Genomic DNA, 25,078 nt, shown 5'->3' with positions numbered 1-25,078 from the left:
ATGAAAATAAAGCCTTTCAATTTTGAATCTTTGAATTTGAAATGCTTTTCCCCGGCAGAGGTGTAAAGTATATTTACTCAAGTACTGTAACATTTTTAGATACTTGTTCTTTACTTGAGTATTTCCATTATTTTCTAGTTTGTACTTCTCCACTACAATTCAGAAACAAATCGTATACTTTTACTCCACTGCATTTATTTTATACCTTTAGTTATTTTACAGACTTGGAATAATGATGTGAAATATAATCAACACTTAAATAAGACTTTAGTTACACCTGGAGTAAATTCACAATCTACCCTGCAGAACACAAAGTGATTAAAACTAGCTGCACCTTTTGACTAACACTTAGCATCAATAACTATTATTAAAATATATAATGTATATTATTCTGTAAGGGGCCAATCTGCACAATAAGTGCTTTTATTTTTGTACTTTTACTTGAGTAACCTTTGAATGCAGGACTTTAACTTGTAACAGAATATTCCTACACTCTTGTACTTGTACTTTTACTACGATGAGTACTCCTCCCACCTCTGTAAACCGGTGTGGGACCTTGTGTATATTTTTTTACTTTAAGATATCATGAAACTCCCCATTTTAAACATTTGTTCTCTGGTTCCTGATCAGTACTGGTCTTCTTGTGAATTGCTCTTGCATGGTTTTCGACTCTGTGAGAGTTGTGAGAAAGGTAGTGGACACTTTGGTTGGGATGAATCTGGGCCCTTTCTGTCAGATTCAGATGTTAATATTATAACTGAGATGTTGGTTAGTGGCAGTGAATCTGTGCAAATTTAACATGTGATTTTTACTGAGGCCATTGTAACCTTGCTGTGCTATTTCAACATTCATTATAATAAAGGAGATGAGCCGGCTCTAAATAGCTATCATTAACATGATTCATATTTGTTAAGCCATTGCAAATACAATGTTTTAAATAAAATAAAAAACACAGTACAATGGTGTAAGGACTTTACATAATGTGTGAACACTTTTTTAATGGAAAACTTTAATCAGAAACATAGACGTTTTTCATTTAATTGATAGCCGTCAAATGAATGTACCGCCTTGGAAAGTATTCTGTAAAATGAAAAGTAGAACTTTATGTTGCATGAAAGGAAAGCAATAAGATGCCATCTGAGAACAATTTCGTTTTTTATTTGAAATTGTTCAAGATCTTACTTGTGATTCAAATGCAATCTCTTATTACTGTTACCAAAGTTCAATATGAGGCAACTCCGGTGATCAAACTAATCAACGTTTTTAAATAATATAACTTAAGCTCAAGCCCATGTGGCTATCATTTAAACACCTACTGTTTGTAACAACTTACATCCACTTACTTATGTCAGTCATACCTATCAGCAACTGGATGACCCTCATTTGCTTATATCTTTAGCGTTTAGGGTGAATCTGGTATTTTTACAGGATGACCAAACAAAGCTTTATAGTTAGATACATACATTAGATCACACAGAATTAAGTGCATCATTACTATTCCTTATTACTGCCTTAAGCACCATGTAGATTATTATTTCCAACTTCAGCAAGTGTCACCTCAAAACCAAAATAGCAACCAAAAAACAATTGAATGCCACTGCAAAATACAAAACACAATGACATATCGCAATCATAAAAGTTATCTTTGCAAGTTAATGACAGTATTAAACATCTTAACATATGTTGCATTGATCAGTCCCAGAGGTAGCTGCCTGGTGAACATTCATCCAGATGAAAAAAGTACTGCATTTATGTGCCTTGCCACTTGAGTGGGTACATATGGAAATCTACTTGTTGGTGTAAACCATGTAATACCTTTTCAATTCAAAGTTACATCTTCTAGTCAGTGAATCCTTCTCATGTGGATCAATAATTCATCTTTACGTCTGAAATTGTTCCCACATTCTTTACAAGTATACGGTGTCTCACCTGTGTGGAATCTCATGTGCCTCTTAAAGTTACTGTTATCTCTGAATTTTTTCCCCCACGTTTTGCAATTAAATACATTTTCATCTGTGTGGACTCGCATGTGGCCTACATTCCACATGTTCGGGAAGAATATGGCTTTACATCTGTGTGGATGGTCATGTGTGTTCGCAGTATTGACATGTCTTTAAAATATTTCCGACAAGTTTCACATTTTCTTTTTTTTTACAGTGTAAGTATTACGTTGCATGTCTGACAAGTTAGCGTTGTTTACATTGTTCCTTTTGGTTTTGTGATGCATTTTGTCTATTACTGGATCGGCAGTTCTTGTTAACCCTGAGTCATTAGAATTGTGAGAGATGAGCTGCAGATTACTTTGTACTTCTGATACCACAACGCTTATAACTGGCATGTTGCCTACAGACTCTTTTGCACAAGTCTGTCCGCTGTGCACACTTTCCTCATCAGTAAGAGTCACCATGAAGACATCTGTCTCCTGCTTTAGTTGAAGCTGCTCTTCCTCCTGACGGGTGCAAAGTTCCTCCTGTTCCTCTTTAATCTGTGGAGGCTCTGGGTCCTCTTGGTCCAGACTGGAGTTCCTTTCCTGACTACAGAGCTGCTGGTCAGTGAGAACCTCCTCCTCATTACAGACATGTTGCTGAGGGAGCTCTGGAGGGACAGAAAATAAACAAAGTACTGATAGTGTGGTGTTAGGGAAGCAAATTGCATTCAATGCTGGGCAATGGTGTTAAGATCAATATCACAATATCAAGACAACAACAAACAAGACTACAGAAATGCATTATGCATAACAATTATAAATAGATTTGATCAAATACAAATAAAAAAAACATTAGGCCACCAACTTTTTAAAACTATAACATATTCTAATAATGTGTATTTTAACTGCTGTGCTTTGTGTATTTGTGATCTGTTGTTGGATATCTGAATGTGAATTAATAAACAGAAAATAGCTAACGAGAGGCTTTAACCATAATGAATCCCATTCAGATTGTTTTATCATTTGTAAGAACTTGATAGGAAACTAGAAAATTCAGAGAAATGTTGACTGTGACTGAAACTTGGGTGCGCATCCCGATGCTAACATCACCCCCGCTGAGTAAGTATTAATAGCATTAGTTGTATTGTTAAGGTACAACAAAGAATATCCATTAATTTTAGCTCACTTTTAGCTTGATATATTAAATGTTTATCTATTAACTTTTGGATTCTAGTACCACATTCCTGCATCGTTCCTGAACATCTTTAGATTACCACTGGGTTTAGTTGACGACCGACAGGTGTGTTCAAAGATCAAAGCGTTTCCACGGCAACGCCCTGCCAGTGAACGAGAGACAGCCTGTCAGAGAATGTATTGACAATATTGTGCTGCATTATTGCTTCTAAGTAAAAAACTGTAACTCCAATCAGCTAAATCTCCAACCCAGAGTATTTAGGATACCAGATGAACACCTGATGGCTCTTGTGTTTGCTATATGTACAAGTCCGTTTGATTAAATGAGCATATCGGTGTGGCTGGGACAAATATCCCTAAATTGTGATCACCAGAGTATGAAGAGTGAACATTTTGGCCAGCCGAGCAATAGTTGGAAAAAAAAACTCAGAATATGTTCCAGCACCTCTCCCCTCTAGCCGTGATGTCACCACTCTAAGTCTTAACGAGCTCTCCCATACACACCCATTATAAAATGTGAAACCGTGTGAAATGTCCTCAAAACGTAAGCTGCGACTACATAAGAACCGTACTAGCTATCAAAAATATCCAAATAGTCTAATAAAGTCCATAGCCTCGAGAACCGTTTAAACTTGTCATTTGTGTCCTATGTTAAAGTCTGCGGAATCTGTATGGGGTCAAAGGAGTGTTTTTGATCTCTGTTCAAATACATTTCCCATTCATTCCTATGGAGCAAATGATCGCAGTTCTCTGCGAATTTGCGTGAAAACGGCTAGGCGAATCTCTTAGAAAATACATAGTAACTCGATCTCGGTTATTCCAAAACATTTTGATGTGTTTTTTTGTGTGTTTAGTGTCAAGGCTGTCGGACGAGTAGCATGACAACATTTGTGGCGGAAGAAGGAGAATAAGATGAGATAAGTTCATTGCCAGTCACACAGAATAAGAAAGTATTTTATTGTTTGTTACACACCTGTTCTGTGCAGCTTTATCTGAGGTTTGTCTACAGACTCTTTTGCACAAGTCTGTCCGCTGTGCACACTTTCCTCATCAGTAAGAGTCACCATGAAGACATCAGTCTCCTGCTTTAGTTCAAGCTGCTCTTCCTCTTGACGGGTGCAAAGTTCCTCCTGTTCCTCTTTAATCTGTGGAGGCTCTGGGTCCTCTTGGTCCAGACTGGAGTTCCTTTCCTGACCACAGAGCTGCTGGTCAGTGAGAACCTCATCCTCATTACAGACATGTTGCTGAGGGAGCTCTGGAGGGACAGAAAATAAACAAAGTACTGTTAGTGTGGTGTTAGGGAAGCAAATTGCATTCAATGCATGGTTTGTGTATTTGTGATCTGTTGTTGGAGATCTGAATGTGAATTAATAAACGGAAAATAGCTAACGAGAGGCTTTAACCATAATGAATCCCATTCAGATTGTTTTATAATTTGTAAGAACTTGATAGGAAACTAGAAAATTCAGAGACATTTTGACTGTGTGACACATCCCGATGCTAACATTACCCCCGCTCAGGGGCGGACTGGCCATTGGGAATACCGGGAGTTTCCCCTGTGCTTTTCGTAAACCTGAAGTGAATACATTTTGGATTACTTATTGGAATTATTGGTGGAAAGATTTCCTCACAACATTTCATATTCATTACTAAAGGTACAGCCGAATCATCACAGCGCACAAAACCGCGCAGATGGACCAAAAAGGGGAGCGTTTGAAAAAAATGTGCGGGTTCGCTCAGTGAAACAATAACAACGTAACATGGAGGAACAAAAGTCTGCATTTAAATCGTGTGTGTGTGTGTGTAGAGGTGTGTGTGGTTAAAAAAACACATCAGCCACACCGCTCTTTAGCCTTTCTAATGATTCTGAAGGTAAACACAGTGAAGGCGGTGCGTGAAAGGCGGTGCGTGAAAGGCACTGCGCGCTCCTCTTCTCAGAGGCTGAGTTAACCCTCCCGCTGCTTCATGGTGCTGCAGAGATTTCATGAAGTGAAGGAGGTGTTCCTTCTATAAAACAGCTGCGGGCAGCAGATACTGTGAGAGTCACAGACATGAATACATTGATCAAGGCAGACTGGTGCACACACTCTCCTGTTTTGCCAATCCGGTGCTTAAACAAATATAGCTCTACACCCCTGGCCGAAATGTCCTTAAAATGAAGTCTGAGTTCGATATTTTAATTAATGTCCTGCCAACACTGGCAGGACAGAAGGCGACACGCCCTTTCTAAGCCATGTCCTCACATCCCAAGCTGCATCCCCAAAAAGTGTATTATGTTGTTACAACAGGGTTCAGGGGGAGTGGCTGTACGGCTGTACCCGTATGATAGAAAAGGGGGAAGTGACGTCTGACTCAGAGGTCGCGCGGCTGTGGAGAAGAACGTGTTGCCCACATTCTGTTACTGAGTTTAGGCTAGTTAGCTAGCAGGTTTATTGTTTTGGGTGCAGTCACTTTTGCCTCCACTTGCTGTTCAAATAAATGTTGAAAGAAAAAGTTAATCTGTTTACAGTTCCGTTTAATATGGGTGTAGAAGAAGAAGAAGAAGAAGAAGAAGAAGAAGAAGAAGAAGAAGAAGAAGAAGAAGAAGAAGAAGAAGAAGAAGAAGAAGAAGAAGAAGAAGAAGAAGAAGAAGAAGAAGAAGAAGAAGAAGAAGAAGCAGAAGAAGAAGAAGAAGAAGAAGAAGAAGAAGAAGAAGAAGATAAGAAGAAGAATAAGAAGAAGAAGAAGACAGAAGAAGAAGAAGAAGAAAGAAGAAGAAAACCCTCTTTAATGGTCACACATGCAGAGCACACACAGTGAAATGTGTTCTCTGCTTTTAACCCATCCTAGTACCAGGAGTCTAGTACTAGGAGCAGTGGGCAGCTATTGTACAGCGCCCGCAGAGCAATGGGAGTGAGGGGGGAAGGGGGATGTCTGGTGCCTTGCTCAAGGGCACCACGGCAGGGCAGGAGGTGAACTGGGACCTCTCCAAGTAGAAGTCCACACTCCAAATGTAGGTCTGGTCGGGGACTTGAACCGGCGACCCTACGGCTCACAGTCCAAGCCCCTACTGACTGCCATAGATTTAGTCCCTAATTTTGCCCTCAAAGTGCACCAGATTGATGCATTTAACTTCAACATTTAAAACAAAATCTTCCCGGGGGTGCTTGCCCCCGGACCCCCCTAGAAGAGGTGAGGTCCACCACCTGCCCACACCCCCTGTTAAATTGTCTCACCCACATTGAAGATGCTTCATTGGGTCAAAATGTTATTGCATCAATGATCTGTTAACATTAAAATCACTAAATATATGCCTTAACTATTTTGCTCTAGGCAACTGAAGGGCTCAGGTAATGTGATTACTATATGAATAATTGTCCAAAATAACATAAAATGCATAGGGTTTTTTGTTAAGTAACATACTTTCGTCGCCGGCCGGCCGATACATGCCGCGCATTAAGTGGGCCTTTCTGTCAATTAATCCCCGGGCCACTTTTTCCCCCCAGTCTGCCCCTGCCCCCGCTGAGTAAGTATTAATAGCATTAATTGTATTGTTAAGGTACAACAAAGAATATCCATTAATTTTAGCTGACTATTTTAGCTGTTTATCTCTTACATTTTTGGATTCTTGTGCCACATTCCTGCATCGTTTCTGAACATCTTTAGATTACCACTGGATTTAGTTAACGACCGACAGGTGTGTTCAAAGATCAAAGCGTTTCCACGGCAACATCTGTTCTGTGCAGCCTTATCTGAGGCTTCAAGACGGTATCTAATAATCTGCGCCGACGACAAATCTCATCCTCGTATGCTGATAAAGTTTGAGCAAAGACTTCAAATAGTTCATTGGCAGCTGCAGCTAGTCGCTCGTTGATAACACTTCTCAGTTTCTCAACTACAGCCATTTCTACTGTGTGGAATATTTGGATGTATGAAGAGACAAAATAAGCTAAACCAACTTTTGTTTTTATCGTTGGCATGAACTACACAACTTCCGGTGGAATGTTCTTCTTCGTTGGGGCCTAGGTATAAAAGTCACGGCTCGCCACTGGACAATACAGAGACAAAGTGGAGTCTGACTTCAAAGGCTGTAACACCCGGAACATGTGGGCGGGATTAAGAACAATGACAGATTACAAAGGAGCAGTGGGTGGTGCTGGAGGACTGTCTGCGTGTGCGGCTCTCCCAGATGACCAAAATGCTTTTAATGGTCGTTTTGAGATCAGAGAGGCAAGCCCTTTTGTTTTAAAAAGGGCAGATGTGTGCAAATCCTTTAAAAGGGTTAACCCACAAAAGGCCTGGACTTGATGCCATCCCTGGCCGTGTTCTCAGGGTGTGTGCAATTCAGCTGGCAGAGGTGTTCACAGACATCTTCAACAGGTCCCTGCTGGTCTCTCTTGCTGCTCTGCACTGAGGGTCTGGTGTTGCTTGGGAGCTGGTCTCTCTTGCTGCTCTGTACTGAGGGTCTCTTGCTGCTCTCTGCTAAGGGTCTATGGTTGCTCGGCTGTGGGAGTTTCAGATGCAGGTTGATGGGCAGTGGGGCTCTCTGTAATGCAGGTTTACTTACAGTTTTTGTTAAAATAAAAAAAGGTAGTCAAATATATGTATATGTAGATACTTAACACAATCTTTTGAAAAATAAAATACTCTTACCCTTTGCCAAGAGGAATTCATAAGCCCTCCGCATTTTGTCCAGTAAGGTTTTGGTGGCAGGAGTGGGGGGAAGATAGGTTATTATATCAGCAGCCCACATATTTGAAGCCCTTTTTGGCTTGCCATAAAATAGAATTGGCTTGTAGCCTAGAGCCTCAAGTTTCCGCACCTGAAATGAACAAAAGCAGTTGACACACATTTGTTTGACCCGTTACCTTAAACACATACTGTTTATTTTTGATTATTATACAAGCAACATGAAGGTATCTTGCATTGTGTAAGACTAATTGTTATTTGCATGCAAGGGCTAAGCTGCTAACAGCAGCTAACCTGCTGTTTCTGCCATTGCCTTCATTACAACAAAAATAATTATTTTACAAAGAACAATACGTTGCTCTTTTTTTGGACCAAAAACACTGTGTGGGGCTCTCACAAAATATTTACAACATTTAAACATCACAATCAGATAGATGGGTCAAAGAGGTAAATACGATCACTGTAAGATGTAACATCTGACAATAAGACTATATTTTCAAAGGCCTGATCATAATGTACAAATATTTTTAGTATGTTAAAAAAGGGAGTTTCACTTCAATTAACAGTAACTTATGAAATATCTGTACTTACTGCAATACAGGCAGAATCAATTATACGTCCAACATTTCTGTTTTTCACCACACCTTGGCCCCATTCACTATTCAGTGATGCCGCTTTTTCTTTCAGTTTGGTTTTGTTTGACAGGCTTCCGTAGCAGGCACTGCACGTTTTCCTGCTCCTCTGATTTGGAGTCTGGCAAGCTGGGCAGGGCCTGAACTTAGGTCGAGTCATGACAAACAAGTATAGAAAAACAAAAATACAGAAAGGGACTAACAACAGAAAGATGGACAGATAAGACACATACACAGGTACACTGACAGATACACAGACAGCAACAGAGATAGGACAATTTCACTACAGCAAGGACGGGGAAACGACAGGGACGTGGCTCTTAAAAGTGCCTTTGGATTTACGCTATTACAGCTTATAATGGTGTTTAGCTTTCATTGAGAACTCAGAAGAATCTGTTGAGAGAAGAAAAAACAATTAGGAATTGAACACCTTACATTTTACATTACAAAAAGACAGTTTTGAGCTATGGTAACATAGGTAACTGGAAATACAATATGAATGGCAAACATACAATTTCCTATGACTGTAACCTGTAAGATCATATCTGACAAATAAAGGTCACCTAATATTTACGGGGCTTGGCATTAGTGGGACACCTGTCATGGACATGAAGGAATATTTCTGAATTGTTATGATTTTTTTATTGTTGTGTCATTCATTTAATCAACTCCAACCCCATTAAAAACACATAACTGATACATAATAACTACGGTCATAAACAATCACAAATATTATTCATGCAATAAGAGTTGTCAGTTGTTTGCCACCTCTTAAATAAAGTTCAACTTCAAAGGCAACACCTTCTGTGCTCTAGCTAATAGCTAGTAGCAGCTAGCTAGCGTTCAGCACATTTGATGCAGTAAGTTGTACTTTTTTGAATGTCTTAAAATGATTTATAGGCGAAAAAGACGATTACCCTACACTTGCAAATGTTCCAACAATGACTTATTGGTCCGACATATGGCTGTTTGTGCTGAATATTGAATGATGAGGCCAGACGCGGCGCTGTGGGAGGGCCAGGCCCTGCATTTAACATTCCTGCCCTCCCACAATAAACACGTTTTATTTTATTTATACAATTTAAAAAAAGTATTATTTTTTTATTTTAAATAAACTGTGAACTTTAAGGCTACGATGTAGCCTATGTGATGTCAGATAGTAATATAAGAGTAATAAATTAAAAACAGGTATGAAATACTATATGACAGTAAAACAAGAATAGAGTTTAAAAGGGGAGTGATTTGTAAGATATCCATAAAGAAAAAGAAAATGTGTTTACAGTTCTGTTTCATATCGTGTTGAGAGATGTATCCATAGATCTCTTAATGTTGCTCTCAAAGTGCATCAGATTGATGCTTTTAACTTCAATATTAAAAATAATAATCTTCCCGGAGGAGCATGCCCCCGGACCCCCCTAGAGGAGCTTAGGTACACCCCCCACTTAAAGAAAATGGCACTTTACCCCTGCCTAGATGCCGTGAGCTGATTATCGAGCCTTCATTGTAACAGTCGCGGGTACACTGTGTATGTGCGTGTGGGGAGTGTTGCAGTAGAAAATTCCACTGTAGCGCCCGGTAGAATAATGGGAAACCCTACATCAGGGCTATTCAATTGGCGGCCCGTGGGCCAAATCCGGCCCCGGGGTGATATTTACTGGCCCTTTGAGTATAATGTTAAAAAGTAATCACATTTAAAAAAAAAAAAAGAAGATTTTTCTGCCTTTATTACAGAGAGGGTGTTTAATTGAGAGATAGAGGGGAAGACATTGCCTGAAAAATAGCAACTGTAGTGACAACTCCTGTCATTTATTGCATCTCTGCGTGAATGATTAGAAAATGTCACCTAAATTAAATGGTGTTGATGGTTAAATTAGCTTCACATGTAGACCTACTGAGTTCTGAACTTGCCATTTAGATCTATAAAGGCCTTGGGGCTATGTTGTTTGATTTAATGAAATACAATATATGCACTCCACTATGCTGTTGTAGTGTTTACCGTATCTGAAGCTCTTAATATGATTGCTCATATTTCAAGCCATCCTTTTATTTTTTATTACAACGTGACTTTTACGAATTATTTAACAACTATTTTTATTGGGTTGTTTTATTTGGGGTTAAGTACATTGTCAGAATAAGTGAGAAATGAATTTAACTTCTGTTAGACAATCATATGCCATACATTTTTGCATACATTCATAGTAAATATTTATTCAGTATGATAGCTGTCTAACAGAAGTTAAAGTTCATTTCTCACTTATTCTGACAATGTACTTAACCCCAAATAAAAGAACCCAATAAAGAGTTGTTAAATAATAGTGATGTCACGTTGTAATAACAATAACTCATCTCTCGTTTTATTTTTCAGCTTTGCCAAAAGCCACTGTGTCAAGTGTCCTACTTGGGTTGCCGTCCGGAGTTGTCCAATATGGCGGACCATCTCGCACATGCGCAGTACAGATCAGGCAGGGGGACAGATCGGGTAGTGACCATCCATGGTAGTGACACATTTTTCATCATTGTTCCACAATGTTTATCATCATGAAATTAATAACTATATATGTTATACTATACTTGCACTGCTTACCGTTTTCATACTTTATATATCTTAGCATATTCATACACACTGTTAATACTGCTCATAAGCTACTGTCTGTATAGTGTATTCATACCCCTCACTGTTTATTCATCATTCAATTAATTCTATATGTTATTCTGTAAATTGTGTAGGCCTACATTACTGCTTTGTGCACTCGTGGTTGGAAGCTAAACTGCATTTCGTTGTCCCAGTACCTGTAATCTGTGCAATAATAATAAAGTTGAATCTAATGTGGTCAAGACCACTGACGGAAGTAGTTTTGAAAAGTAATAAGTGGTTCTATCTTTTACATGTAGGATTCAACCCCCCATGTATTGATTTGTTTTCAAATGAACAGATAGGCCTACTTGAGTCATTCATTTGTAGTGATATAATAATTGTGGGATTCCTATTGCATCCACTTCATCTGCAACGAAGAACACCAGCGCAATTCCCGCCATTGCAAACCGAGTCAAGCTGACGCCGAGCTGTCCGACTTAAGGCGAGCTTTTTGAGACCTCCCCCGGCTGCAAATCGGCTATTCTCGTCTACTTTCGAGGCGAGACGCAGCTCGTCTCAAACAAGCCTATTTTCTTGATTTCAGTCACATGTTCACCGTGTTACTTACCTAGTGGAAATCGCTTTAACATCGTCGCATAGATGACGTCACACGTGCGCGCCCAAAACTTTATTTACAGACGCTATGATTACATTAATTTCTATAAAAGCTGCCCAAAAAAAGTTTCAGGAACACTGAACCATACGCTTCAGCTGAAAACGGAATCCGCTCGTTGAATTTTGATGCAGCGGGGAGCGTTCTCATCGCGTCTATTATCAACGCTATGGAAGGTCTATGAAGGTCTATGGGACACCCTGCCCGTTGAAAACTGACGCTCGAGGGGTACCCGGCCGAACCAACTTGTGTTTTTCTCGTTGGTATGAACCGTATGAACCACATGGATGTGGTATGAACTACACAACTTCCGGTGGAATGTTCTTCTTCGTTGGTTTAGGGAGGCGGTCTGCACTGATAGTTACATTACCGCCACCTACTGGATTGACGTTAAAAAACACATTGTCCCAATATCCCCCAATAACTAATAAGGGAAACAAACAATAACATAAAATAACATGTTCCCCAACTCTTGTTCAGTGAGTTGCATGAATCACTTTTGTTCGACATCTGGGTGAACCTTTTCTCACAAGTATACATAACATTTGAAACGATTTTCACGGCCAGAGGTAGGAAGGTACTAAGTACATTTACTCAAAGTACTGTACTTGAATACAATTTTTAAATACTTGTACTTTACTTGAGTATTTTCATTTTATGCTATTTTGTACTTCTACTCCACTACAATTCAGAGGTAAATTGTCGACTGTTACTTCACTTATGTTGTACCTTAAATTACTTTGCAGATTTGGATAATATGATATAATCAACACTTAAATAAGACTTTAGTTAAACCTGGAGTAAAATCACAATCTATCCTGCAGTATATAAAGTTAGACAAACTAGCTGCACCGTTACATGCCTTGATAAACACTTTGTGATCAGTACTGGCATTCACGTGAATTGCTCTTGCATGGCTGGTGGACACTTTGGTTGGGATGAACCTGGGTCCTTTCTGTCAGATTCAGATTGTAATATTATAACTGAGATGTTGGTTAGTGTCAGTGGATCTATGCACATTTAACATGTGAATTTTACTGAGGCCCATGGTAACTTTAATGTTCTATTTAACCATTCAATATAATAAAGGAAATTAACCGGCTCTATCAAAGTTGAATATGAGGCAACTCCGGTGACCAAACTAATCAACGTATTTAAATAATATAATAACTTAAGCTCAAGCCCATGTGGCCAGCATTTAAACACCTACTGTTTGTAACAACTTACTTCCACTTACTTATTATGTCCAGCAGACTGGATGACCCTCATTTGCTTATATCTTTAGCGTTTAGGGTGAATCTGGTATTTTTACAGGATGACCAAACAAAGCTTTATAGTTAGATACATACATTAGATCACACAGCATTAAGTGCATCATTACTATTCATTATTACTGCCTTAAGCACCATGTAGATTATTATTTCCAAAATAGCAACCAAAAAAAACAATTGAATGCCACTGCAAAATACAAAACACAATGACATATTGCAATCATAAAAGTTATCTTTGCAAGTTAATGACAGTATTAAACATGTTAACATATGTTGCATTGATCAGTCCCAGAGGTAGCTGCCTGGTGAACATTCATCCAGATGACAAAAGTGCTGCATTTATGTGCCTTGTCACTTGTGTGGTTACATATGGAAATCTACTTGTTGTTGGTGTAAACCATGTAATACCTTTTCAATTCAAAGTTACATTTTCTAGTCAGTGAATCCTTCTCATGTGGATCAATAATTCATCGTTACGTCTGAAATTGATGCCACATGATCTACAAGTAAACGGTTTCTCACCTGTGTGGACTTTCATATGCCTTTTTAATGATGACATGTCAGTGAAGCTTTTCCCGCAGGTCATGCAAACATACGGTTTCTCACCTGTGTGGATTCTCATGTGCCTCTTAAAGTTACAGTTATATCTGAATTTGTGTTCACATGTTTTGCAAGTAAATTTCTTTTCACCTGTGTGGACTTGCATGTGGTCCATCAAGTGTTTTTTCTCTCGGAAATCTTTTCCACATGTTTGGCAAGAATATGGCTTCTCATCCGTGTGGGTGGTCATGTGTCTTCGCAATTTTGACATGTACTTAAAATCTTTCCCACAAATTTCACATTTGAAATTCTTCACTGAGCAAGTATTATGTTGCATGTCTGACAAGTTAGCGTTGTTTACATTGTTCCTTTTGGTTTTGTGATGCATTTGGTCTATTACTGGATCCGCAGTTCTTGTTAACCCTGCGTCATTAGAATTGTGAGAGATGAGCTGCAGATTACTTTGTGCTTCTGATACCACAATGCTTAAAACTGGCATGTTGCCTACAGACTCTTTTGCACAAGTCTGACCGCTGTGCACACTTTCCTCATCAGTAAGAGTCAACATGAAGACATGAGTCTCCTGCTTTAGTTCAAGCTGCTCCTCCTCCTCCTGACGGGTGCAAAGTTCCTCTTTAATCTGTGGAGGCTCTGGGTCCTCTTGGTCCAGACTGGAGTTCCTTTCCTGACTACAGAGCTGCTGGTCAGTAAGAACCTCCTCCTCATTACAGACATGTTGCTGAGGGAGCTCTGGAGGGACAGAAATAAACAAAGTACTGTTAGTGTGGTGTTAGGGAAGCAAATTGCATTCAATGCTGGGCAATGGTGTTAAGATCAATATCACAATATCAAGACAACAAACAAGACTACAGAAATGCGTTATGCATAATATTTATAAATAGATTTGATAAAATAAAACATTAGGCCACCAACTTTTTAAACTATAACATTATTCTAACAATGTGTATTTTAACTGCTTTGTGTATTTGTGATCTGTTGTTGGATATCTGAATGTGAATTAATAAACAGAAAATAGCTAACGAGAGGCTTTAACCATAATGAATCCCATTCAGATTGTTTTATCATTTGTAAGAACTTGATAGGAAACTAGAAAATTCAGAGAAATGTTGACTGTGACTGAAACTTGGGTGCGCATCCCGATGCTAACATCACCCCCGCTGAGTAAGTATTAATAGCATTAGTTGTATTGTTAAGGTACAACAAAGAATATCCATTAATTTTAGCTCACTTTTAGCTTGATATATTAAATGTTTATCTATTAACTTTTTGGATTCTAGTACCACATTCCTGCATCGTTCCTGAACATCTTTAAATTACCACTGGATTTAGTTAACGACGACAGGTGTGTTCAAAGATCAAAACGTTTCCACGGCAACGCCTTGCCAGTGAAGGAGAGACAGCCTCTCAGAGAATGTATTCACAATATTGTGTTGCATTATTGCTTCAAAGTAAAAAAACTCCAATCAGCTAAATCTCCAACCCAGAGTATTTAGGATACCAGATGAACACCTGATGGCTCTCGTGTTTGCTATATGTACAAGTCCGTTTGATTAAATGAGCATATCGGTGCGGCCGGGACAAATATCCCTACATTGTGATCACCAAAGTATGAAGAGTGAAAATTGTGGCCAGCCGAGCAATAGTTGGAAAATAAACTCTGAATATTTTCCAGCACCTCTCCACTTTAGTCGTGATGTCACCACTCTAAGTCTTAACGAGCTCTCCCATACACACCCATTATAAAATGTGATAGTGTGAAATGTCCACAAAACGTAAACTACGTGAGAACCATACTAGCTATCAAAAATATCCAAATAGTCTAATAAAGTCCATAGTCTCGAAAACCGTTTAAACTTGGAATTTTTGTTCTAAGTTAAAGTATGCGGAATCTGTATGGGGTCAAAGGAGTGTTTTTGATCTCTGTTCAAATGGATTTCCCATTCATTCCTATGGAGCAAATTATCGCAGTTTTCTGCAAATTTGCATGAAAACGGCTAGGCGAATCTCTTATAAAAGACATAGCAACCCAATCCCGGTCATTCCGCACGTTTTTATGTGTTTTTTGTGTGTTTCGTGTCAACGCTGCCAGACGAGTAGCATGACATTTGTGGTGGAAGATGCAGAATAAGATGACTAGAAAATGCATTTCCTGCTGAAAATGCGTGCACATGCTGTAAGCCCTGTACATTTGTTGCTGAAATTAGCTGAAAAGGCAGAAAAAGCTGAATATTGTAATAGTTGAATGGTGTCTGTAGAGCTTTTAGCAGCAGAAACCAAGTAAGGTTGTTGCTGAACCTAGAGGGGAAAATGTAGAAAAGTTATATGATTTGAATAAACATTCTTACAGCTCAAACTGCCCTGACTGTTGGAAAACTCTAATGTGAAATGTAAAACTGGCAGAGTAGGACAAATAGTGAAGAAGCTTAATATTTAAAAAGGTTTAAAAAATGGTATAAACAACAAAAAGTATAGCCTCAATGTCCTGAAATAGCTGAATAATGTAATAGTTGAATGGTTTCTGCAGCTGAAAGTAGGCTGAAGGAGTTAGATATCAGATGTACACTGTAACACATTTTCCTGTCAAATAACAGTAAAGTGCTGGCAGACGCCAGCACTTTACTGTAATACTACAGTACTCATACTGTGAAATGACTTCACAGCCTCTCACTGTAAAAATAAAATACAGTATACTGCTGTATCTTTTCAATTAACAGTAAAATACTGGCAGCAGAGACGCCAGCAATAAACTGAAATTCTACAGTATTCATACTGTTGAACAATTTCAGTTTATTACTGTAAAACATTGAATGATTCACAGTAACATTCTGGTTAGGGGGTTGCCAGTAGATTACTTGATTGATAATACAACAACTCAATTTAGCAGGTTAGAATATCTAAAAATCCATTATTAATTAAATTAACATAAAATATGTATTGTTCTGTGGGCTACAGACATCCGCTTAAAATATGCATTATTATGAAAATAATGCAAAATAAGAAAACAATTTGGAAAGGATTTAATGCAAACACACATTTATTTAAAAAGGCAGTGGCAATATAAATTCTGCTCCTGTAAAAAAAAGAAAAGAAGCTCTTGGAAGACCCAGAGAAACAAGTAGGGATGTAACGAGAACCAATACTTTGAGACTAGCGGTGTGCCGTCTCGTAGAAAATGTGTTGGAAATGCAGTAAACTCACTATTGACACGCACCCTATTTTTTCCCCCAGTGTTGAAATAGGCAGGACGAGAGCTAATGTTAGCTGTTAGGAGTTAGCAGCCGGTAAGCAGCACAGTCCTGCAGAGCTAACAGCCAACGTTAACCATTGAGTTACATTATGATGTGTTCAATAAAAATGAGTATTGGGCGAAGGTAAATTCTAACGTCATCATGTGTTCAAATGTAATCATGTAAAATATACTTTTTGGGGAGAAACTTGAATAAATGTTTGAATGAGATGTTTTCACAGCAATATAACATAGATAATAGAGAGGGAATTATGACCTGTTTAACTTCCTGACAAAAACCAGTATGCAAACGGTAATAAAGGAGTGTATGTTGAAGTACATGGTTATCTATGGTTTTGTTTTTGTTTTTTACAGTGGTATCTAAATTTGGTATCGAGAATCGTGGAAATTCACTATTGGTATCGACTACTACATTTCTGGTATCGTGACAACCATAGAAACAAGCTAAAGACATGTAGACTAGCTAAATTAAATTGCCTAAAAGTGAAACAATGGCAATAAACTGAAATTGTTACATTGCATGTCAGATACTGCACCTTACCAAACGTGAAAACACCTGAGACATCAGTTGTAACTCCTTCCAAATTATTGTTATATGTGACTTGTCTTACCAAACTTGAACTTGACCTCGGCTCAAACAATTTGGCTGAATACCAAGGCAACTAATACAGAGGACAAGTGTTTAACCTATAAATAATCCTGTGAGGTTTATGTTCTCTCAAAAAGCAGTTTAAAATATCTAAATTTACTGCAATATTGTATTCTCTGCTGTCTGTGAAAATATACATCAGTAAGAACATTTTTGAACAAATGCATTATAAGCAACATTTTAGAAAATATGCATCATTAAGACCATTTAGAAAATATGCACCAGTAGCAAAATGTGGGGCTTGTGTTTTGCCTCTTGAAATAGTCCTGTGAGGTAGGTGCATGCTTAACTTCAGGAAGATTATGGGTGGGTGTGGACAGTCTTGATACAAAGAGGAATCTTCTGGTTCAGGTAAAGATGACCATCACCTTGCTGGTCCTTGTTCCTCTCCTTACCAGTGTTGCCACTGTAAAACAGCAACAAACGAAATAATTAATCAAAAATAACTCTAGAATCGGGAATGTACAATAGCAATGCTTATAAAGCTGGTAATACCAAAGTGTCTTGTGGCATAATGTGGCAACGTCAGTCCGATTCAAAGTCAAGGAGGTTCTTCAGTAGTGTGGAGACGTGTGTGTTGACTGTGGCAGACTTCTTCTGGACGATCACACCTGTCTTCTTGCAGACAACCTTGCCCCGGATGGCCTTTGTTCCTCTCTCTGGGTTGATACCAATGAAGCGCCTGAAATCAGAACATTTTTAAGATCAGAGACTGAATGGAAAACTATTAGGAACACTTTGTTGTCTTAAATGGGTAGTTTGGGTTTTATTCCATAAGGTGATATGAGTTACTAACCGGTACTGACATGAGGTATTTAGTGCAATTCCGCTGCTTGATTTTTGATCAGACCCTACTATATCTTGGAACTATTTCATTTGTTGAAAATTGCCAGTGTATTACTACGCACTGGAGCCAGTTCACATATTATGCCTCTATTCAAGCTTATTGGCGGCTTGATATGGGAATCGGCTCCACTGAATAGTAATACACATAATTAACAAAGAAAATATTTTCAAGATATAGAGAGTTCGGATAAGAGTATCAAGCAGCAGAATTACTCAATATATGTTGTATTCTCATGTGAATGGTTCATGTTTTTTTTGTGTTGAGGTTTGACATTTCGTTGTTAGCTGACCCCATGTTCTGCTATTCATTTTTGCCTGACAATTGACCAGCTGGCAGGGAAATTTCTCACTGCCTGCCTGAGTTAATGTCTGTGTCAATACCGATAAGTAACTAATACCATTTTATGGTAAAAAATATCCAAACTATCCCTTTAAGTGTGCAAAGTAATGATTTGTGGTTATTCAGGTTTCAAAGATTTTAATTGTAAATAAAAAAACATAATGATTACAGGGAAATGAAAGGAGTCCTACCTCTGAATGAATTCCAGAGTACAGGCTGCCTCTTCCTGATACTGAAGGTTGAATATATAGTAGATTGCAAAGACAGCAGCAAGTCCCGTCAAAAAGGTTGGTGTGATGCCCTCAGATATGACACGGCCCTCAAGGGTGATCATCCATCGTCCAGTAGTGACTTGCCCGGTTCCATCTGAAACTTAAAGTAATAGTAACATCAGAATGCATCTCACCTTGCGTAAACATCTGTAAACTGAAAGATGGCCAATCTGATATATAATAATTATGTCTATCAATGAAGTGCATACCAAGCAGTATCAGACGAGGACTTGCAGGTAGAGTGAGGGTTGTCTCAACGTCAGCTGCGGTGGCAGACACCTGTAGAGAACAGACAAAGACGGGAGATATAATATGGTTTTTAAGGAGGAAAATAAACAAACGTCAATAATCTGAAAACACTGGGTGACAGTAACCTAGAGGTAGGGCTGCTAAATTAAATCGTTTTTTAAATCGCAGTTACGATTATGGCTTGCAACGATTACGAAAACAATGTAATGGAAATAAAATGATTATTTTATTATTATTATTATTATAATTATACTTAAAGGTGGGGTAGGTAATTTTGGAGAAACCAGCTTGAGATCGCTAGAATTTGAAAATACACAGCCGGAAAAAATCTGCTACTTCCTCACAGAGCCCCTCCTTCAACACACACGAACGCGCACATGACCAATGAGGGCACGAGATAAATGTGTGCACAGGTGGATGGCTGACAGGCAGGTAGGCCATCCAGTTATTTTAGCCGGGCCGGCTAAAATGATTGGTCGTGCTTTTTACAGTACTACGGCTTCCACAGATGACGTTTTTTTATAGATTTTTTTGTCAAAGCACTTAAGATATTCATTGCTATCGGGATGTTAAGAGCATTCCATGGAATATAACAAAAAGTGTATCTCGAGCCGGTTTCTCAAACTTACCTACCCCACCTTTAAAGTTCAGGGTAATCAACTGTTAAAAACATACTGCTCACATTTTTTTTCTCCAATAAATTGATGTTTTAAGTAAATGGATAATCGTTTTTAATAATCGTGATATCAATTATTGACCCAAATAATCGAGATTATGATTTTTGCCATAATCGAGCAGCCCTACCTAGAGGTTAAATAAGTGGGCTTCTGAAGTATCCTCAGTCAACCTGCTGTGAATAGATATATATGGCAATCAAAATGTAAAACACAGGGCAAGAAAGACAATATAAACTTACATTTGTAAGAAGGACAAGCCCTGTTAGGTCCTCTCCAAAGTGTGCCATGAGCAGCTGAACAACACAAAGTGCCATTTCATTATCTTCACAATTAGAGAGGACATCCTTGACATCTCTGTTGGTAGGTTTTCCCCTGAAGTATTCTGTGATGTCTCTCCCACATTCCACCATGCTGAGTTCCAAGCTACGAAGCACATTGATGTCTGTGAGTAACTCAAAATGTGCATATATGCACATTTGAGTGAAAAGAAAAGGCCATTTGCTTCTCATATTTTCAATGTCAGGTGGTGGAAGTTCATTTATATGACGACGTTGTAGGCAGAATGTGAGCTCCATTCGATTTTTGACCTCTGCTCTTTCAACTCCACCTGCACCCTCCTGCCTGTAAATCTCCACCAGTCTTTGGCGGTTCTGCTCCACAGTCTCATTAGTTTCTTCTGGAGGGAGCTCTGGCTGAAATCTTGTACATCCATAAGTGTCGGTTGGCCCCCTCTTGTATGTAGAACTGGATCTAGAAGCTCGGTGGTGTGCATAGTTTCCGCCACGGTTCACATTTTCAATGCGGTTTTTCACTTGAATCAGAAGTGATGTATAACCGCAACCCAAAAGTGACCAGTCTGCGGTCATATCAGCAAAGCTCTTTGGGTACTGCCTGATGATATTTCGAATCACAGTGAGACACTGGGAGCGAGTGGGGTTAGCCTCATACCTCCTCATTTCATCTACGAGTATTCGTACCATCTGGCGTCGCTCTGTTGGTTTAGGTCTCTTGCCGCTTAGAATTGCAGAACGTATTTCTTGTGGCATTTGTTCCCAAGGGACCTGGAATGTTTCTGGCCATGTTTTCAGTACTTGAGATGTGGAAGGTCTGTTGCTTGAATCTCTGTTTCCTGTCTGGCTTGAAAATAATGCAATGGCCAACAGCTGTGAAGGGCTAGAATTAGGAGTGCCTGATGATGTCGATCGAGACTCAGAGACTGACAAAGCACTACTCAGTGGTGAAGAGGTTGGAATAACTTGCAGATCCAATGTAACTATCTCCGTCTCTACAAAAACAAAATCAACAAAGAAAGATTTAGGGTACATCGCTAATAAGTTATAACAGTGTCACTGCAGACATTTAGCAAAATGTGGATTGGCCTTGTTTCTTTCAAATTACCTAAAGAAAAAAAAAACTTAGTCTATGTTTAAAAAACACTTAGTTATCTTATATTAGGGATGTCTGAAAAGCTTAACATGTTTTGCACCTGTACTTTTTACTAACATTCTTACAAAAATGTGTATTGGTATTGGCCGATATGGGTGGGAACATTTGGGGTCTCGAATGTTAAAAAGGGTGTCCAGTCCCCATGAATCAGTTTTTCGTACTTTTTGAATTGGCAACATGATTACAACATGATTGACGTTATGGCACTTCCAGATGACATAAATCTGCTTTGCTACTGTGATTGATCAAAACGTTTTCAGTTTGGCATAGAACTTACATCAGTGAATCATTTGAGGACCAGTTTGTGTCCAGACCCCTATACATTACCTAAGTGCTAAAGACAGAGAGTGAGAGCATTTTTGTAGTTTTTTTATCTATAATAAGTAACAACAATAAGCAACAACAATATGATAAAATATGAAGAAAAAACTTTTTATGAAAAATGCACAAAATAAACTCAGTATGGTTACTGTTACTTAATGTGGCTCCTGGTATCAGAATGTTTCAGGGTAAATTATATACCAGTTCTCTATATGTGTACCATATTTTAGTACTGATTTGCCTGATACCAGATACTTGCAGTATTGGTGCATCCCTACTTAAATGCCACACTAAATTAAATCCAGGAGTTTTTGGCACTGAATTACAGGTAACAGATCAGCAATGTCTTCCTGCTGTACATATTTCAAATCGTTTTTTGACTCCAAGCCAGAGCTCTGAAGTTTAGAAAGTATTTGCCAATGGGTCTCTTAAGGGAGATTTGGCAAAGTCTTGCCGATTATCTCCTTGATTTCTTCATTCAAGTTAGCCATTATTCTGGAATAAGGGATAGAATGGTAAAGAATTATCATTGATGTGCCATGGACAGTGTACTCAGGCAAGGGGTAGTAATCCTCCTGATTAACACAACAGTAGCTTATCTGCATCAGTGTAAGGCGATAGACACCACTGTCAGGAATATGCATGGCATGATACTGTTAAGCAATACAATATACTGCTGAATCCTTATGAACAAGAACCACTTAGATTTTTCTGATTACAACTCCCTCATCATAATTTTTTCATTTTCATTTAATCGTTTATTTGAACCGGGACAGTGCACATTGATGAACACTTTAAAACAAAAATAATGCTTACAAGTGTAAATGAGCTGTATTTTAGCTTTGAGCTAATTTCCATCCGTAGTCCCGTCACATACAACATATAAGAACATGACATTTATATACATAGCAAAGATAAATACATGATATGCAGGAAGAGCATGAGCAGCATACAAGCATTTACCACATGGCAGTACAATGTAGCAGCTATGATATATATAGTGCAAGATAAGATAAAAGTGCTACATAAAGTGCAAGAGGAGATACCCCTGTATAAAAGTGCATTTAGCGGTGATTACACGTCTGTTTGTTGCTCAACCATTCTTTAAGTTGTCCTTTAAAACCATTGAGAGTGGGACAATCCCGTATCTCAGTTGGGAGGCTATTCCACAATGAGCTGCCTTTAATGGAGAGGACATTTTGTCCAAAAGTGGTCCGTCTATGGTGGACTTCACAGTCTCCTCTGGTTTCTGACCTAGTGCAGCGTCCAGTGTATTTTTTGTGGATGAATTCCCTTAAGGGAGGGGGGGGCCAGTCCATGTAAACATTTATTAAAAAAAACACATACTTTAAATTGTCAAAACTCAAGAAATTGTGTTTTTCAAGGATGGTACAGTGGTGGTATGAGTTTGGCTTTCTGTCAAACACCTGGATAGCTCTCTTGTACAGCTGTTCTATTGGTTTAAGGTTTGTGGCACAAGCAAACGACCAGTTTGTCAAACAGTATTCAATGTGGGATAGAATCATACAGTGGAGGTATGACTTTGCAGCATTGACAGTTAAGAAATGTCTAATTTGTTTAAAATGTTGCAAGTTGAATTTAATGGTATTGGATACTTTCTTAATATGTTTCTTAAAAATCAAGTTCGAGTCCATTCTAGTCCAGTTCTATTTCTGCTCCGTTTAAAAACACATTGGATCCTTCGATTTTGACTGGTCGTTTACTGAACATCATGCATACTGTTTGTTTTGCATTTAACTGTAAGCAAATGTTGTTCAGCCAGTGTTGAACCTTGTCCAAAGCATTTGAGAGACAGGATGAGATAATTTCAGTGTTTTTCCCATGTACAAAGATGACCGCATCATAGGCATACATTTGCACATTCAACTCAGGACATACATTAGGCAAGTCATTAATGTACAGTGAAAAAAGTAACGGTCCAAGAATGGAACCTTGTGGAACCCCAACAGGGTTGACAAGGTAGGGGGATTTGACTCCGTTGACCAAAACACACTGTTTTCTGTTCGATAAGTAAGACTTAACCCACTGTATTGAATCTGCCGAAAAATTGAAATACGTCTGCTTTGTAAGGAGCACTTGGTGGTCAACAGTGTCAAAAAAGCTTTCCTGAGATCAAGGAAGACAGCACCTACATATGGGCTTGTGTCCTATAATGGGCTATGTGTTCTATAAATAAATTAAAATAAAAAAATAAAAAAGCTGTCTCAGTGGAGTGGTGAGCACGAAAACCAAACTGCATTGGGTGGAGTGGAGCGAAGCCTTTGTCTAAATGTTTGGTGATTAGTTTTGACACCAATTTCTCAGCTACCTTAGAGACACAGGGGAGGATGCTGATTGGTCTGTAACTGGACATTATTGCCTTATTCCAGGATGATGGAACTTCCCTCGTGCTGACAGATTGATTTACTAGCATAGTAATTGGTTGTATTAGACCAGGGGTGCACAACCTTTTTTGAACCGAGAGCTACTTTTAAAGTTGCCAGTCTGCCGAGATCTACCAGTCCAAATAGAGAGGCGTAGCCATTACTGATAGCCTCCTACCAGGTAAATACACATTTCTACTTGTATACAACTGACCTTTGTACGATTAATACCTCATAAAATCCTGCAGATCCTTTATCTTACCTCTTTCTAATCTACACACATACAAGTATTTAACTGAAGTTACACAACAGTGTTGTTGATACAGAGTTGGAGTTTATTCACACGTCACTACAGTGGGTAATGTTTAAGAAACATTGAACAGTGCTGCCACATATGACACAGGAAAAAAAGGAAAGACTCTGAACCCTTTCTTTGCCATTATATACAAATAGTGTTGCTACAAAAGTATAAATTAGGCTTAGACAACTCAGATCTGAAGCTACACAGGAATCTGCTGCCAAAGTGCAATAAAAAAAGACAATTAATAGAATCAAACCCTTTTTTTGTTGCATTTTAGTAGAGTATAAAAAGAAATGCCTTTAAAATAGGATGCAAGCAACACTAAAGTATTTTATTACTTATAAATACCTCTCTTAATTCAGGATGTGTCCCAGCTGCCTTCAAACCCAAAACTCTATATGACAGTAACAAAAAAGTTGTTAAAAATAACAAGAATAGAGTTTGAAAGGGGAGTGATTTGTAAAATATCCAAAAAGAAAAATATGCTTACAGTTCTGTTTTATATGGGTGTTGAGAGATGTATCCATAGATCTCTTAATGTTGCTCTCAAAGTGTACCAGATTGATGCTTTTAACTTCAATATTTAAAAAAAAAATCTTCCCGGGGGAGCATGCCCCCGGACCCCCCTAGAGGAGGTCTAGGTCCCCCCCACTTAAAGGAGACCTATCATGCTATATTTAAATGATATAGTGTATGACCATACCTATATAAGGTATATTTATACATTTTATTTTTCAAAATACCAAACGGATCATTTTTTAGCCATGCCTCGTTTCGCTCATTTTCGCTCTATTCCAAGCCTGTCTTTGAAAATTCTGAGCAGCAGCTGACCACGCCCCCCTGCA

At 38.6% G+C, this 25,078-nt stretch overlaps 2 protein-coding genes across 4 annotated transcripts in view; both read right to left on the bottom strand.

The window, feature by feature from the left end:
- Positions 1 to 965: 965 nt before the first annotated feature.
- On the bottom strand, positions 966 to 13,358 carry LOC117560077 (putative uncharacterized protein DDB_G0287113). 2 transcript variants are annotated; one of them, XM_034236836.1, is made up of 5 exons: positions 11,625 to 13,358; positions 8,381 to 8,814; positions 7,754 to 7,922; positions 4,095 to 4,376; positions 966 to 2,595 (listed from the first exon to the last, which is right to left on the bottom strand). In XM_034236836.1, the coding sequence occupies exons 2-5, from the start codon at positions 8,579 to 8,581 to the stop codon at positions 2,135 to 2,137; spliced, it is 1,113 nt and encodes a 370-aa protein (XP_034092727.1). In that variant the 5' UTR covers positions 8,582 to 8,814; positions 11,625 to 13,358; the 3' UTR covers positions 966 to 2,134. The 2 variants fall into 2 exon arrangements, with proteins under 2 accessions (XP_034092727.1, XP_034092736.1); XM_034236845.1 differs by lacking the exon at positions 966 to 2,595 and adding an exon at positions 2,826 to 3,264.
- A 3,159-nt stretch (positions 13,359 to 16,517) lies between these two features.
- LOC117560013 overlaps positions 16,518 to 25,078 on the bottom strand; it is a 32,153-nt gene continuing 23,592 nt past the window's right edge. Inside the window, exons 4-8 of one of the 2 annotated variants that reach the window (XM_034236763.1) lie at positions 20,021 to 21,066; positions 19,065 to 19,134; positions 18,775 to 18,955; positions 17,893 to 18,079; positions 16,518 to 17,803 (exon numbers count right to left, since the gene is read on the bottom strand). In XM_034236763.1, coding sequence (XP_034092654.1) covers positions 17,923 to 18,079; positions 18,775 to 18,955; positions 19,065 to 19,134; positions 20,021 to 21,066 — 1,454 coding nt within the window. In that variant the 3' untranslated portion in view covers positions 16,518 to 17,803; positions 17,893 to 17,922. The remainder of the gene's footprint in view (positions 17,804 to 17,892; positions 18,080 to 18,774; positions 18,956 to 19,064; positions 19,135 to 20,020; positions 21,067 to 25,078) is intronic. The other variant, XM_034236771.1, reaches the window with a different exon arrangement.

This window comes from Gymnodraco acuticeps, unplaced genomic scaffold, assembly GCF_902827175.1.
Source record: "Gymnodraco acuticeps unplaced genomic scaffold, fGymAcu1.1, whole genome shotgun sequence".
Classification (NCBI taxonomy): domain Eukaryota; kingdom Metazoa; phylum Chordata; class Actinopteri; order Perciformes; family Bathydraconidae; genus Gymnodraco; species Gymnodraco acuticeps.
The sequence above is the reverse complement of the archived record's forward strand: the minus strand, read 5'-3'. Positions and strand labels throughout refer to the sequence as shown.